This window comes from Aquarana catesbeiana, linkage group LG13 (assembly GCF_042186555.1).
Source record: "Aquarana catesbeiana isolate 2022-GZ linkage group LG13, ASM4218655v1, whole genome shotgun sequence".
NCBI lineage: Eukaryota > Metazoa > Chordata > Amphibia > Anura > Ranidae > Aquarana > Aquarana catesbeiana.
Window position 1 is genome coordinate 196,122,568 of NC_133336.1, and position 18,107 is coordinate 196,140,674.

Consider the following 18,107-nt stretch of genomic DNA (forward strand, 5'->3'; position numbering starts at 1 on the left):
CTGCCCCGCTAGCGGCCGAATACCGACGGTAAAGCGTCGGCTTTATCGCCGACGCTGCCCCCGCCCCAGTGTGAAAGGGCCCTAATACTTCTATAGGCACTGGTTTATGGATACACTGTCATTACTAATGAACGCTACCTCCAGGTTTTGCAATGAGTGCCTATTAAATAAATATGTACATGATATATTTTATACTTGTTTCAATCTCCAGATTTCATTTAAATGATCCCTGGTGAATATGCCATTAGAAGTCCTTGTTCAGGGACTTCCTGTAATGGGGCGTCAACTGTCCTCCAATTGTGCTCCTGCGTTGTCACGTGTGCACCCTGGTGGTGACTAAAAGCAACACATTATATATCCATCATTATCACTTTAATTGATCCAGAGCAAAGATGCCCAGCAGGTGCATATAGACAATCAGCAGAACTGATATTAAAAAAAATATATATATATATTTTATGAAAAATAAGGCATGACAATAGTTAATTCAATGTTATCCAGTTAGGGGTTTGTATCTCCTTTTAGGTCACTTTTACCAACAACTGTAATACATCATGTTACCTGCAGGGTTCAGGTTTTCATGTTGTCACTCACCCTATGCAAGCTTGCTTTTCCTAACAAGGTAGATATTACAGTAATAATAATACATTTTCAATGTTCTCTCAGACCAGTACAAAGACTACCAATGGACGGGTCTGAATGACCGCACCATAGAGGGCGATTTCCAATGGTCAGATGGAAATACTGTGGTAAGATGCCGGCAACTGAAACTGAAACATAAATGTTATATACTGTAGATGTAATAAAAGTCATTTTTGGACCTGAAGATTACATAAAAGCCCCCAAACATGACAAATTTTCTGAAAGCAGACACCCTAGAGAATAAAATAGCAAGTTATTTTTTTTTCCAAATGATATCACCACAATGATCTAGGAATTGCAAAATTGCAGTAAAAAATACACAAAATTTTTTGGTAAAATATAAAAGATGAGGTTGCACTAACTCTGCTCCACAGCACAAGTCCTGTCTGGCAGGGCAGAAGACCTGATTTTTCTTTGCTGCAGTTCAGTAACACTTACTTGCCCCTCCCAAGCCTGTGATTGGGCAGTGAAATAAGAAGCAGCAGACTGCTGAGCTCATCTCACTGTCACTCCGCTCTCTCCTCCTATCAGCATACTCCTTGCACTGCTGCACAATTGATTGGTTCCCTGTGCTGCTTCTCCCTCCTCCACTCTGAGCCTTGCTGTAGGGGCTACAGCAAGGGGCATTTTGGATATATTTACTACATGTATTGAAAATAATTTTAATAATGCATTAAAGAATACATGCCTGCCTTCGTTTTGTGTTTTATATCTGCTCGGTGTTCAGCTTTAGGTAGTTTGGATTCTGCCATTTTGTATCCCTGACTAATAATGTTGCCCAATTATGTCACAAGGGAACTGTTGGCGTTTCAGTATTTTTCTGGACCTCAGGGGCAAAAGCCGGAACATCTTTTCCCATTTTGGATAGAGTAGGGAATAATAAAGTCCCAGACAATTATTTTTGTCTTCTGTGTCCAGTTCAAGAGATTTCCCTTCACTTCCTGTCCTGTAAATGCAACAGGAAGTGAGGGAAATATCCTCTTAGGCAATTGTCACTTTAACAGATGTCCCCATTGGAAGATTTCTGCACGATTCCTGTTCTGACCACAACTTAATATTTAGAATTTTTGGTGACATCCTGTCCCAGTAACATTGGTCACCAGGATGAATGGGGAGGACGGATTTCCCTATAAGGGACATAGACAGCTACTATAAAACCTCAATGTATACAATTAGTAAAAAAAACACAAAGTGAAAGAGTCCAAAACAACTTTGATTGCTTGTAACACCATCACATAAAACAGCCAATGTGTTTCGGGCAACAAAAGTCCTCCTCTGTTGGGGCTTAGAAGAATGGATTTTAGGGGCAACAAAAGTCCCCCTACGTAGGGGCTTAAAAGAATGAGTTTCAGGGGCAACAAAAGTCCGCCTTCATTGGGGCTTAGAAGAATGGGCTTCAGGGGCAACAAAAGTCCCTCTCCATTGGGGCTTAGGAGAATGAGTTTCGGGGGCAATAAAAGTCCGCCTTCATTGGGGCTTAGAAGAATGGGCTTCAGGGGCAACAAAAGTCCTCCTCCATTGGGGCTTAGGAGAATGAGTTTCAGGGGCAACAAAAGTCCCCCTCCGTTGGGGATTAGAAGGTTAGATTTTAGGGGCAACAAAAATCCCCCTCCTTTGGGGATTAGAAGAATGGGTTTCAGGGGCAACAAGATTCCTACTCCATTGGGGCTTACAAGAATGGAATAATGGTTCTGGTGGGGCATCTCTCAAGTACACAAGCCTCCCTCAATGGTTACCCAGAAGCAACTCAAAGTATACGAATGGGCGCCAAACCACAAAGTGAAAGATTCCCAAGTAACTTTAATTGTTCATAATACCATCACATATAAACAGTCAACATGCTTCGGGTGCTACAAAACTCCATCTCTATCAGGGCTTAGAAGAATGGAAAACGGACTTGAATGGGCTCAAAAGAAAATATACCCAAATAGAACTATATTTGATTTGGTGTGAAGTTCCCTTTCTGATAGGAATTATTCAAATTATAACAATGTAATTAGATTACACTGACTACAATGGTACAATTGTTAAAATGCCATTTCAAATTTTTCCACCAGATCAAATATAGTTCCAGTTTACTATAGATTCCCTTCAGTGGAGTTTTATTGCCTCGAAACGCATTGGTTGTTTTTTTTTGTGACAGTTACACGAACAAGTTACGTTGAATTCATTTACTTTGTGGTTTGGTGCCCTTTGAGTTGCTTCTAGATATCCATGATCTGTGTATTTGGGCATGCCTCACCAGAACCAATGAGCTTGTGTAAAAATGACCTTGCGTTAGTACCATTTGTACCATTGAAATCCCAGCGCCTCTTAAATGTATTGTATAAAAACCTGATAGAAGTTCTCATATTTCTACACTCAATCCAAAAATAAAAAAAGTTTTGTCTTTATCAATACTTTAAATGGTGATGTTGCCTAAAGCAACCAAAGAGTACCTGAAAATGGATTGGTTGCTACAGGTCACACCTCCATTAATCTAGTGAAACAGATTTATTTATTTAGGTAGTGCCATCACATTACATAACTAAAAAAGGTAAAAATTACTGCGCTATCCCCATGAAACCTGTATACAAAAAGTGTACAGTATATGAAAAATCAAATTACACAAAGCTGCAACTATAAAATGTGAGATACCCACACTAAGATAAACAAAAAACAAAGCAGCTATCTTTGTTTTTTGTACATCACATTACATACTGTAGGTCTTAATGTTGTACATTGATCCATTATCTCCAGCTTTTGTCTCCCAAAGAGCTTACAATTTTTTATCCCTACTTCATACATACAATACACCGACAGATCCCAATTAACTTACTACAATGTTTTTGGGATGTGGTTGGCATTCACTGGGAAGAAAAGCCACAGAAACATGGGGGTAAGGTACAATTCCATGGTAAGTTTGCTTTGTGGGATCCCACCACAAGACTCTACAAGACAAATCTTTACTTCATACATACATACATTACACAGGCATAGACACTCCTAAGCCATGTTGGTCAGATCCCAATTAACCTACTAGAATGTTTTTGAGATGTGGTAGGCATTCACTGGGGAGAAAACCCACTGAAACATGGGGGTTAGATACAATTACGTAAGGAGTTTGGCTTGTGGGATCCCACCAGAAGACTCTAGAAGACAAAATCCATAAACAACTTTGAACTGGTTGAATGAAATAATGCCCCCCTTACATTGGTGGTTAAAATGCCACCCTTATCGATAGCTAAAAAGATCATTTGTGTCATACCCCTTACCCGTACAGTGGCGTTGGCCATAGAACTATACAGGAACTAATGGGAGGTCAATGAGCCACAGCTCAAGGTACCCTTAGTAACCTCGGGAGGAGCCCTAGGGTTCCATGGAACCCTAGATGAGAATTGCTGAACCATACCCTAATTTGAAATATTATTGTCTTTTTAATTTCTCCACATTTCTGTTACAGCTCTTTGAAAACTGGAATAAAGGGCAGCCTGACAGCTACTTCCTTTCTGGTGAGGACTGTGTGGTAACAGGGTGGCATGATAATGGCCAATGGAGTGATGTACCGTGCAACTACCACCTCCCGTACACCTGCAAGATGGGTTTGGGTAAGGAGATTAATGGTAGATATCTGTGAACAAAACATTAAGTTCTATTAAAAAGCATTTACTTTTAATTTTCTTCAGAAGAATATATTTTCAGTTTAAGAAATAACTGAACTTCATTCCAAGTGTCCTGTCTTTGAAGATCCTATGACCCCTACTGTTTATGGCATGCACAATGTCTTTACCAAAAGTCTGACTTCTCTCTCCTACCCCATTCTCCCTGTCTGCTTTTTTTCAAATGGGCCATTTGAAGTTTCAATTAGAAAGAGACATTCTGAAAGCAGGTTCTTTCAGAAGTGACACCACTGTCATGGTTGCATTTGGCCAACTGATGGGCCATGCTTAATATCTTTCATATGAGGTGTGAAATATACTGCACCCAAAATAATTATTTTTACTCACATGTAAGGTTTTTCACAATGTGCCCTGGCTATGTCTTCTAGTGACCTGTGGACCTCCCCCTGAGGTGGCCAATGCATCTACATATGGCAGACCCAAAACCCGATACCAGATCAACTCTGTGATAGGATATCGCTGTGACAATGGTTTCCTTCAGCGCAATTCTCCAGTCATTAGGTGCCAGTCAGATGGAATGTGGGAAGAGCCCCAGATAAGCTGTCTACCGTGTAAGTAGAACATAACCATTTCAAAGGGAATTACTATAGCGTTATGTACCTATATCTTTCAATCTGCTCTTCTTAAAAAAAATTTTATTTGGTCACTCAAAAAAATATCCTTACATTTTCCTTTTCAGTATGTCACAGTTCCTCGAAAGTGTCCTTCATGTTCAAATCTTTCCCCAGTGGCAGTGTTAGTCTATGACAGGGGTCTCCAAACTTTCTAAACAAAGAGCCAGTTTTTTGTCCTTTATGCCACGTACACACGAGCGGAATTTCCATCAGAAAAAACTTAGATGGTTTTTCCGACGGAATTCCGCTCAAGCTTGCCTTGCATACACACGGTCACACAAAAGTTCTCTAAACTTTCGACTGTCAAGAACGCGGTGACGTACAACACTACGACGAGCCCAGAAAATTAAGTTCAACGCTTCCGAGCATGCGTCGAATTGTTTCCGAGCATCCGTGATTTTTGGCGCATCCGAATTGCATACACAAGAACGCATTTTCGGATAGGAACTTTTTCCAACCGAAAAATAGAGAACCTGCCTCAATCTTTTGCTGGCTGGAATTCTGCCAGCAAAAGTCAGATGGAGCATACACACGGTCGGAATTTCTGACCAAAAGCTCACTTTTGCTGGCAGAATTTCTGATCGTGTGTACGGGCCATTAGACTTTAAGAGGCCAGACTGGGCAAGCAGAAGTGGAAACTTTCCTGGCCTGAGTGGGAGTAAACATCACATTTGGTATTAGGTGGAGGAACAGTGCCCTATCGTTGGTATCATTGGGAATAATAGTGCCCCACAGTTGGTGTCAATGGGAAAAATGGTGCCCCATTGCCACTGTCAGTTGGTAGAATAGTGTCCTGTATCAGTGGGAGGAATATTGCCCCAAGGACCAGATAAAGGCAAGCAAAGCCCCCCATCCCCCCCCCCCCTGGAGACCATTGCCCTATGATGTCCTATCTTAAATTATCCTTCTGGAACTTTGGAATATTTATAAATGCATTCTTTTGACTTGTTACTGTATATAATGGGATTAAAGTTTTTTTTTATTGGAGTTCTTGACTGCTGATTTTTTTTTTCTACAGCTCTCCAATGATGTGACCTTATTTGGGGACTCCTCTTGCCTCTCTGTTAGGAATTGTTACCCTGGTAGCCAATGGGACGTGATGTTACCCCTGGCCCTGTTGCTGCAGGAAAGGCAGGCCTTGTTCAACCAGGAATGTTTTATGTGCATTTGACTAAGACCACTCTCATCCACACCACAAGTACCTTCAACCCTTTCACTGAAAGGCCATGGCAAGTCCATCAATGAAGAAGACGTGATACTGTGTGCCTATTGATACAACCACTTATTTAAACTGGTTCCTGGGTAATGAGGATAGAAAATTATTGTGAATATTGCTAGAGACATTAAAGCTGGGCCTCAAATGATTGCTACAATCCACAGAACCCTATCTCACTTTCTCTTTGCCACCCAAGTTTGACCACATCCTTAGTGTGACTTCAAACGAGCCAAGGACTATATAAGTGGCAGCTAAGCATCCTTGGCTGATTTTCATAGATGAAAAGGGCCAGAAACCACTAGTTTATTGGTTAGCAGTCATGGATTTCAGCAAAAGGGCAATCGCATGGACCTCCTAGCAAAATGATGATGAAGCCCATATTAGTGTTAGATGGCCTATTTAGACCCATTACAAGTTGGTGGTCAGAGGTGGACAGCCAACAGTGCACCTCTATAGGGGTCCTATTTATACCTTTTAACACCAATGATCACTGTGTAACTGAATACTTACAGGTTGTAGCTGGACAGTCTGAATTAGGTGTAGGAAGAGCTGTTCACAGATCCAACCCATTCATAGATTGCTGTTGTCCTGAGGTTATGCCTTGCACCAAAAATCTTTGTAGATACATGATCTTCATACTTGTGTGAGCTTATAAAACATCCAATCCTATATTACCTTTATACTAATATCAGCTTGTAGGACGTCCCATTCTAGATAACCTTCAAACTTATATAAGTTTGTAGGACATCCCATCCTAGATGACCTTCAAACTTATATGAGATTGTAGGACATATCAAAAACCAAAAAAGGTGACCAAAAACCTTTGTAGATACCTGATCTTCATACTTATGTGAGCTTGTAAGATATCCAATCCTAGATGACCTTTATACTTATATGAGCTTGTAGGACATCCTGTCCTATATTTAGAGACATAATATGGAGATTTAGGTGACATTTTGTCAATTTGGCTAAATACTTTGGAATCAACGGAGAAGCTCTTATAACATCAAACAATGTAATATAATAATGGTATTTGATCTATGCAAATTACTTACCTGACTGAATTTTCCACTCCTTCTTACGCTATCTAAACCGAAAGCTATGGCTATAGTTGGACCTAAAATCAATACTGGAATATTGCTCACGTCTCGAAATGGAAAGAATCACCTTGCTTTGGTGATGTCTTGGCTTATAGTGAACCAATTTTCCTGAATATTGGTCATCCAAGTATGTAATCCTACATTTTATAGGTTTTGAAATTTGGGGACTCTTCAGTATTTGTTATTATTGGCCCACATCCGAAATCGCTGCTTTTAGAATATGTTGGTCAATGATCCTGCTGTTCATAACATATTTTGACTGCCCTCTCCTGTAGGTTTGTCCCATTACGGCTGCCTGTGCCTTATCACTGTAAGGTTTCTGCAACCCACTGAAAGGATCATTTTGATTCTTTCAGACCTTTGGTTCCAAATTGGCTGCCCAAACCGTACCTCAGTCTTGGCCCTTCATAAAAATGCATGCAGTGGTTGCATGCTGGTTCAATGTAGAATATATATATATATGATAATATAGTATAGAGGGACCAGCAACTCAATCCACGATAATGATTTGGTGATTTGGTTCTTCATATGAATATAGTAATCTGCAACAAGGATATACTGTAATAGGCACACATGGGGCTTCCAATGGAGAATGAAGAAAATAATAAAGTTGACTGATGTTTTGGCAGGCCACAGCCAGCCTTTTCCAAGGCCATGAGAAAGCGTTGACCCGCCAAAACACTTGTCTAATAAAACCTTGGACAGATGTGTAGCCAGGACTTTAGGAGTCCACCATGGTCAGGACTTTTCCTGGTTTCACTAAAATGACAAAGACAGAGTATCAGTAACACATGTCTAATAAAACAAATGTATTACTATCTTCATTTTCCTTTGGAGGACCTATGAGTGCCTGTTATGTGTATATATATATCTATATAGATATATATCTATATATACTATATAGATATATATCTATATAGATGTATAGCTACATATTTATATATACGCATTCATTGAACCTCGATGAATAGTTAGACTGCCTTCTTATAAATAACTTCTCAGCCCCAAACATGTCTGCCTTCTCTTATTTAGGGAGGAGCACTTGGTCATCACTTGGTATAATGTTCTCTTCCAGTTTTGTATAGGTGCTATGTTGTGTTTTATGTTTTTTTTGTGCAGTGCATCATGGGAATAACATTTTTAGTAATTATACATGATAAATCTTCTGACACTTGAACCATTTCTTTTACAGATGATTATAAGCCTGTAAAATAAAGAAATAAAGCCAATTATATAAAAAGCAGAGCAAGCTGGGTGCATTTTTTTTACCGGTGTTGTAAAAAAGGGTTGGGCAGCAGTGGCAGCTGCCTAGGGATAAATACATGGGGCACCATATTACATATTATATATATGCGTGTGTGTGTGTATATATACATATATAAATATATATATATATATGTAGCAAGGTCCCAGGCCTCCTTCGGTCTAACAAGAACCTCCAAGGCCAGAGATAGCTGACATCCATCTGTAGTGGGTTGTAAAGCATGATGGGTGCAAAGTGATTAAAGTCATTGGGAGCCAGACACTTCTGGAATGCAAAAGAGATTTTTATTTCTCTTACCAAACTTTTTTGGGGGAGAGAGGGTTAGGGCCAGGACACCCTTAAGTAGTTGCAAGTTCAATTGGCAGACTTTGAGACTTCAATTTGAGAACAGCCATGCGGGGAGAGGCATCCAGCAAGACGCCACATCTGCACGTGCAGTAATGCTGTCTCCTAAGGCAACAGTCTTTAACAGTTCCTAACACAAAACGTAAAAGTTCTTTCACTACAATCACTCCTTGTAGTTCTTCAGCCCACTGAGCTCCCGGTCTCTCACTAGACCCACTGATTCACTGCCACTGAATTCCTTGAGCTTCTCCAATCTTCATGGTGGTAACTTCCTCAAGCGTCACCCCCACCTCTCTGCTGGGTCCCTAGTTTAGCACTCAAGATACCTCTCAAGCTTCACCCCACTGGTCTGCTCAGTTCCTGGCTTGACACACAAGGCTGCTCTGCAAGCGTCACCTTTGCTGGCTGGGTCCCTGGATTGATACTCACTGAAGTTTCCAGATTCTTCACCGTCCCCAGTTGGTGAGAATGCTGCTCCGGTACTTGCTTCAGTTACTCACTGGTGTCTCTGGTAATTAGGTGGATGTTCCCTTAAGAGGTAAACGAAAAATCCTGGGCAGCCACACTCAAAAGAAATCTTCGATCCTTATTTAAATATGGTCATAAAAATACATGCCACAGCTTGACAAAGCAGGAAAGCTGACGTGTTTCACACTGTAGCCAGTGCTTAATCATAGCTACGATTAAGCACTGATTACAGTGTGAAACGCGTCAGCTTTCGTGCTTTGTGATGCTGTGGCATGTATTTTTATGACCATATTTAAATAAAGATCGAAGATTTCTTTTGAGTGCGGCTGTCCAGGATTTTTCGTTTACCTCTTAATTACCAGCATTGCCTGCACCTGTTACTTCCAGCATGGAGAATATGTTTTTTCCTCACAGACCTCTTTCAGAGCGGTGATATCTCTCTCTCTCTGCTACTTCTGGATGTTCCCTTACTGGCGACAGCTTCCCCTCTACCTCTGACAGGTTCTTAGGCCGGCAGAACTGTCACTTTTGTTTGGACTGCAAGCCGCAATCCCAACCCTGCGCTGCTTCTCTTGCTTCTGAATAGGCCCTCAGACAGCCTAGCAGCCAGATGTATCCGGGATAGGCCCAATCTCTGGCATAGCAGCCCGGGCAGTACAACACACGTTCACCCAGACAGCCATCCAGGTGGCACAGACTCTCGATCACCTGACTCCACCCAAATATAGAGGCTCTCCCAGCAGGCCAATGGATCAAGAAAACACCTGCCCATTGGCTGAGATACCCCATATACCCATGATCTGACCTTCCATTGCCCTTCTCATATCTAGTACCACCAAGTACCCGGCCACCTAGTGGTAGTAGAGAAAAGTGCAACAAGGCCAAACTTAGGGAGAAATCAGTAGATCTCTAACAATCAACTAGGATAGCTATTCCTGGCAAGTAAATTTGTGAGGAGCAACTATATATATATATATATATATATATATATATATATATATATATATATATATATACACACACACACTATATTACCAAAAGTATTGGGATGCTTGCCTTTACACGCACATGAACTTTAATGGCATCCCAATCTTAGTCCGTAGGGTTCAATCTTGAGTTGGCCCACCCTTTGCAGCTATAACAGCTTCAACTCTACTAGGATGGCTGTACACAAGGCACAAGGTTTAGGAGTGTGTGTATGGGTATGTTTGACCATTTTTCCAAAAGACCATTCTTCTACCGGGTTGAGGTCAGGACTCTGTGCAAGCCAGTCAAGTTCCTCCACCCCAAACTCGCTCATCCATGTCTTTATGGACCTTGCTTTGTGCACTGGTCTAAATCATTTGGTGGAGGGGGAATTATGGCGTGGGGTTGTTTTTTGGGGGTTGGGGTTGGCTCCTTAGTTCAAGTGAAGGGAACTCTTAAAGCCTCAGCAGACCAAGACTTTTTGTACAATTTCACGCTCCTGACTTTGTGAGAACAGTTTGGAGATGGCCCCTTCCAGTTCCAACATGACTGTGCACCAGTGAACAAAGCAAGGTCCATAAAGACATGGATGAGCGAGTTTTGGGTGTAGGAACTTGACTGGCTTGCACAGAGTCCTGACCTCAACCCGGTAGAACATCTTTGGGATGAATTAGAGCAGAGACTGCGTGCCAGGCTTTCTCGTCCACCATCAGTGCCTGACCTCACCATCCTAATGGGGTGGCATTAAAATTCATGTGCATTTAATGGCAGGTGTCCCAATACTTTTGGTAATATAGTGTGTAAATATATATGTATCTCACAAAAGTGAGTACACCCCTCACATTTTTGTAAATATTTTATTCTATCTTTTCATGTGACAACACTGAAGAAATTACACTTTGCTACAATGTAAAGTAGTGAGTGTACAGCTTGTATAACAGTGTAAATTTTTTGTCCCCTCAAAATAACTCAACACACAGCCATTAATGTCTAAACTGCTGGCAACAAAAGTGAGGACACCCCTAAAGGCAAAATGTTCAATCTGGGCCCAAAGTGTTGATATTTTATGTGGCCACCATTATTTTATATGTAGCGCTGGTAGATTTGCGATCTACCATCTGATAGGTAAATTTAGTAACTTGTTCGTTAGGGAAGTTAGATTTGCCTCTGTTCCAGCTTGGCTGACGTTGCGGGTATTTCCATACTGAGCCGGTGGGTGTCGCTGTTACCACTGGCTAGTGTTGGAAAGGCAACGTGTCAAAGCGTATGGGTGCTCCTCTGTCCCGGAGACGACTCGGTGGAGGTGGTCCTCCGAATTGCATTCTGGGAGAGGGTATTTATGGGACAGACGCCATATTTTGGGGTTCGTTTTTACAGCCACCTGCTGGCCCTCCTGGCCAACAGGTATGCGTTAGAGTGCTACCTCGTGGTCCTCCGTTCCGGAGGCCCGCGTCGCTGCGGAGCATGGGTGGGCCCAGAAGCTTGTCTGGGTCCTACCACAGCAGCCGAGGAATGGTCCTGAGCTGTCTATCCAGAGTGAAGAAGCTGGACAATCGAGGAGAACCCAGGGGAGGACCCGTCATGGAAGGATCACGCAGAGTGCTGGTCTGGAGAGGGGCCTGGTGACTCTGTTGGAGGTATCCTAAAATAACTTCACAGCATAGTGTTGCCGGGTTTGGCTTAAAGGTTCAAGCACTGTGACTGACATTCACCACAAAACCAATACATCCTGTGGCAGAGGATCGTACGGGTTCATCCCAAACAAGTCTGTGGCAGAGACTTTTGTTCGTGCTACGTACTGGCTGCTAGGCAAGTGAGAGAGGCCTATCCAGGCGAGCAAAGAGTGTGTCCCACGAAGGGAGCGCATTTTACTGTAATATTCAACTCTAAAGGACATTTGTCAAGAATCCTACAGAAAGGTATTTGAGCTTTCCCTGCAGTTTCCCTTCTGCCTCTTTCCTGCTACTTCCTTCGTTAATTGTTCAATAAAGCATTGAAAACGTACTCAAGTGTTGGTGCTTGTATCGTCCGGAGGTAAACTCAACGGAACCCTAGACCCGGTGCCGGTGAAACAGAGGGAAGGAGAGTGAAGGTAACAAGCCCGCTTTAAACCAGCAGCTCCACCGAGTGTTATTGCGTCGCCCGGGATTTGTTGACCGTCAATTCTCGCAACCCAGAGAAGTGTTTCACCGGGAGTTTACGGTGAGAGCTGGACTTTGTCAAAATGTTGCAGGAAGAGAAGGGGTTAAAGCTGCAGGACTTTATTTCTGAGTGCGTAGGCGGCGGGCGCCAGTGAAAGCCCGGAAGCTACGTGATCAGAGAAACAAGTGGGAGGAGCCTACCCTACTTGATACCGCGTGGGACGCGTGTATGTGTTTGGCGCCAGAGGAAAAGAGAAGCCTCGTGATCATGCTGAGAAGATCAGAGTGTGGCTATGTCTTTTCCGGCGATGCAGCCAATTGCGGGACCGAGATTGTTCCCTGCAAACACTATGTTGAATACTGTACTGACCGGAACCATGCTTACGGATACTGACGTTCGTTTGAAGCCGCAGGGGAGGTTTGTTCTGTATACCTCAGGAGATATTCAGGGACTGGGCATGATCTGCCATCGATGTGAAGGACTGGCCGTGCATCTTCGTCCGTTTGGCTGATGTCCGCAATGTGGAGAGTACTTGTTTGTGGTGGAGCAACCTACCACGTCGCCCCGTGCTTATCGGATGGATTGGGCAACAGGTATCGCCACAGTAGAAGCTGCTACTACTACAGAGAGAGAACGGCAGGCCACCACTTTGCCTGTTGTTACTGACAATGTTCCGGTGATGATGACTTTTTGGAGACTATGTCACAAGAGCTGTTATGGTCACAAGGCGAAGACATCGCCTCTGCTATAAATTTCCCTGAATGGACAGCCCTGAGTTCTGGGAAGACGTCACCCTGTGTGGATCCGCACAGTACTGTTACTGAGACTTTGTCGAAAGTCGCTAGTTCACTACAGACACCGGCTGGGTCTATGGTGAGCAAATCATTGGATTCCTGTGTGCCTCCTGGTATAAGGAAAGACAGATCTTTGCCCAAACTTGCACGTTTGCAGAGAATGTTGAACAAGCGTGTGGCTGCGGAGTATGGCTTGGAGTTCCCCTATGTGCCCCAGGACATAATGCAAGTGATTGAACTTAATTGGGAACTTTGGTACAGTGAAGCTGTTTGGGACTATTTGTCTGTGCCTAAGCCTTTCCGAAAGACTCGATGTTCTGTTAAAATGAATGAACGTTTTAGTGGATGTTTCATGCACTGGAACTTCGGTCGGCACATCTATGCTGACAAAGTAGTCATCTGCAGGCCCGGAAAAGATGACGTTGTCTATTTCATTACCACAGTGGATAAAATGGGAAAGACACTGACCTTGCCGGATCCCCGGTTTTATTGGTAACTATAGACAAAAGAACTTTGAAGTTAAATAGTTAGTGTCAGTATAAAGAGATCTTCATGGTTAAGATCTGCATATTCTGTTCAGTCTTTCAAATCCGAGGACTTCTGTTTTGCTAGCCGGATTTCTTTCATTTAAAAAAAATTATTATACAGGGATGGACTCCTTAAGATTCTTTTTGATACTAGATGATGGGAAGAGAGGCTCATTTTTTTTTTAAAATGGGGCTTTGCTCCTGAAATTGTACAGTATATGTGTGTGTTTAATAAGTTTTCCTTTTCAGGAACTATTGGATCTCCTATCAAGCTGGGAGGCTTTTCAGCTAGATAGATAGTGAGGTTATGTACAGTCATAAGATGGTTTTGTTTACGGACGTGAACATAATGTTTTGTAGATGTAAGTCTTATAATGTCTTTCCGCTGTCTTTCTTTCTTCTCTGATTATCCAAGTTATTTAAAAGCTCAAATACCCACTCCCAGGCTTGGGAGTTACTGTCATTGTTTTTGGACAGACTTGGGGACAATGTCTACTGTATTGGGGGGAGTATGTAGCGCTGGTAGATTTGCGATCTACCATCTGATAGGTAAATTTAGTAACCTGTTCGTTGGGAAGTTAGATTTGCCTCTGTTCCAACTTGGCTGACATTGCGGGTATTTCCATACTGAGCCGGCGGGTGCCGCTGTTACCACTGGCTAGTGTTGGAAAGGCAACGTGTCAAAGCGTATGGGTGCTCCTCTGTCCCGGAGACGACTCGGTGGAGGTGGTCCTCCAAGTTGCATTCTGGGAGAGGGTATTTATGGGACAGACGCCATATTTTAGGGTTCGTTTTTACAGCCACCTGCTGGCCCTCCTGGCCAACAGGTATGTGTTAGAGTGCTACCTCGTGGTCCTCCATTCCAGCAGCTCCACCGAGAGTTATTGCTACATATAGCATTGTCTTAACCCTCTTGGGCATGGAGTTCACCAGATCTTCACAGGTTGCCACTGGAGTCCTCTTCCACTCCTCCATGGCGACCTCACGGAGCTGGTGGATGTTAGAGACCTTGTGCTCCTCTACCTTCCGTTTGAGGATGCCCCACAGATGCTCAATAGGGTTTAGGTCTGGAGACATGCTTGGCCAGTCCATTGCCTTTACCCTCAGCTTCTTTAGCAAGGCAGTGGTGATCTTGGAGGTGTGTTTGGGGTCGTTATCATGTTGGAATACTGCCCTGTGGCCCAGTCTCCGAAGAGAGGAGATCATGCTCTGCTTCAGTATGTCACAGTACATGTTGGCATTCATGGTTCCCTCAATGAACTGTAGCTTCCCAGTGCCGGGAGCACTCATGCAGCCCCAGACCATGGCACTCCCACCACCATGTTTGACTGTAGGCAAGACAAACTTGTCTTTGTACTCCTCACCTGGTTGCCACCACACACGCTTGACACCATCTGAACCAAATACGTTTATCTTGGTCTCATCAGACCACAGGACATGGTTCTAGTAATCCATGTCCTTAGTCTGCTTGTCTTCAGCAATCTGTTTGCGGGCTTTCTTGTGCATCATCTTTAGAAGAGGCTTCCTTCTGGGACAACAGCCATGCAGACCAATTTGATGCAGTGTGCGGAGTATGGTCTGAGCACTGACAAGCTGACCCCCCCCCCCCTTCAACCTCTGCAGCAATGCTGGCAGCATTCATATGTATATTTCCCAAAGACAACCTCTGGTTATGACGGTGAGCACGTGCACTCAACTTCTCTGGTGGACCATGGCGAGGCCTGTTCTGAGTGGAACCTGTCCTGTAAAACCTCTGTATGGTCTTGGCCACCATGCTGCGGCTCAGTTTCAGGGTCTCGGCAATCTTTTTATAGCCTAGGCCATCTTTATGTAGAGCAGCAATTCTTTTTTTTTCAGATCCTCAGAGAGTTTTTTGCCATGAGGTGCCATGTTGAACTTCCAGTGACCAGTATGAGAGAGTGAGAGCGATAACATCAATTTTAACACACCTGCTCCCCATTCACACCTGAGACCTTGTAACACTAATGAGACACATGACACCGGAGAGAGAAAATGGCTAATTGGGCCCAATTTGGACATTTTCACTTAGGGGTGTACTCACTTTTGTTGTTTGTTTGTTTGTTTAGACATTAATGGCTGTATGTTGAGTTATTTTGAGGGGACAGCAAATTTACACTGTTATACAAGCTGTACACTCACTACTACTTTACATTGTAGCAAAGTGTCATTTCTTCAGTGTTGTCACATGAAAATATATAATAAAATATTTACAAAAATGTGAGGGGTGTACTCACTTTTGTATATATATATATATATATATATATATATATATATATATAGTTTAGTTTTATTTTTTCTCCCCTGTTGCAGATTTTTCTTCACTTCCTGTCTGGGAAAAGGTCCATCAAGTGGAACAGTAAGTGAAGGAAACTTTGCAACAGGGAAACAAGCAAAAAAAAAAAGATGTCAGTGGTTCTAGTATTCCCCTACTTTATGTAAAAAAAATATTACTGTTTGGAGGTTTTCCCTCACTTCCTGTTCTGACAACCTTTTACCAGACAGGAAGTGAAGGAAAATCTGGAACAGGGAAACAAAAAATAAATAAAATAAAAAAAAAAAAGATCAGAGGTTTTAGTATTCCTCTACTTATCGTTAAAAAAATATATACTCTTTGGAGGTTTTTCCTTACTTCATGTTCTGTGGACAACATTTTACAAGACAGGAAGTGAAGGAAAATCTGCAACAGGGAAATGAAAAAAAAATTACTGCAGGGAGATTTCCCTTCACTTCCTGTCTCCTAGGGACAGGAAATGAGATCTGCAACAGGGAAAGAAACAAACAAAAATAAATAAGAGAGAGGTTATAGCAGTGATGGTGAACCTTGGCACCCCAGATGTTTTGGAACTACATTTCCCATGATGCTCATGCACTCTTCTGTCTTGTTGAGCATCATTGGAAAAGTAGTTCCAAAACATCTGGGGTGCCAAGGTTCGCCATCACTGGGTTATAGTATTCCCATACTTACCGTAAAAAAAAGTCTTTACTTCCTGTCTCCTAGGGACGGGAAATGAGGGAAAATTTCCCCACAGTATTTTTGAAGTACGTTTTTTACTTTTTTACTTACTTTTTTTTGTTGTGTAAGATTATCTCTACCAGATAGTAAGTGAAGAAATCTCTCCCTTGGTGCCTCCAATTATAGTAATTTTATTTAAATTTCAAAATAGAGTAGAGTAAAACCTGTTATAGTATTTTTGGCTGAGATGTGTATAACCAAGGCACTGGACTCAGTTGTCAGGGCACCATCCAGGGTGCTTGAAAACCTGGCACTCCTGCTAGTACTTTATATGGCTGCTGGAATGCGCAGAAGCACGCACGGATGTACCTTGGCGTGCTGGCGCACAGGAGCGTGCACAGGTGCGCCTTGGCGGGCGCATGCGTGCTGGCTCATGGACGCGTGTCAGAACGAGCATGCACACAATTATGCACACCCCCAACGCAGATTGATGCCCAGTGGCCTTTATAAGAAAGCCAGTCAATGGCTGAAGTTGCTGATTGATCTTCAGGTTTCTACCTGTGTTCCAGCGATTCCTTGTTTCCGTGATTCTTCGCTACCGACCCGGCTGTCTCCTGCTTGTCTCCATGACCTCAGCTTGTCTTAAGGATTTCCTCTCTTGCTCTCCAGTGTTTGACCTTGGCTACTCACCTGACCTTGTCTGCTCTGTTACCCACCTGGCTTTGGATCCTGGCTTTGAACTGACTATCCTCTTGTCTCTGTGATACCACAGACCTGTCACGTCTCACAGGTGCCATCTGCCTGCAGCCACCGCTCAGCACTCCAGCAGTATTCCAGAGTCCTTCTGCAAGCAACCTCGCAGGCAACCTGTGCTACTTTGAGCCCGACTCCTCCTGTTTTCACCTTTAGGGGAGTCTCAAACTTAGCTGCGAAGGAAGACCTCTCTCCATTGGCCTCCAGAACCTGGTATGTGATATCAGTTTATTGATAGTTCAGTATTTAAAACAGAATATTAGTCTCACTCTGTCCTGGCTTTGCACCCTCCAGCACCCCCATTATTGGCCATTCGCAGATGCAACCACGGAGTGCAGCCTGGCTTTTGGGTCCTGGTAGAGCCTAGCAGTGCATCTGCGCATGTCAAGAGGAGTTTCCGAGCACACACAAAGACAGGGAGGAAGGTTTCAGAGTTCCCTGTTGCGAGTCTTTGCGTGCATGGGGAACCCCACATGTGAAGACGCTATCATGAAAAACAAGGTACCCCTTACCTAGGGGACCCAGAGTTTGGAAAAAGTCCAATGGGAGAGCCAGACCAAAGAGCTAAGAGAACCAGAAAACGCAATATATCAAACGCGTTTCGGCGCTCACAGATCTGTTTCTTCTTCAGGGCTGTAAGACA

The 18,107-nt window shown here is 43.1% G+C and overlaps 1 protein-coding gene across 2 annotated transcripts in view; it reads left to right on the forward strand.

Moving 5' to 3' along the window:
* The window catches only part of BCAN (brevican), a 61,788-nt gene extending 53,317 nt beyond the window's left edge, over positions 1-8,471 (forward strand). For both annotated transcript variants that reach the window (XM_073610140.1, XM_073610141.1), the window contains exons 11-14: positions 667-749; positions 4,085-4,229; positions 4,670-4,852; positions 5,934-8,471. In XM_073610140.1, the coding sequence (XP_073466241.1) occupies positions 667-749; positions 4,085-4,229; positions 4,670-4,852; positions 5,934-5,944 (422 nt within the window). In that variant the 3' untranslated portion in view covers positions 5,945-8,471. The remainder of the gene's footprint in view (positions 1-666; positions 750-4,084; positions 4,230-4,669; positions 4,853-5,933) is intronic.
* The last annotated feature ends 9,636 nt before the right edge of the window (positions 8,472-18,107 follow it).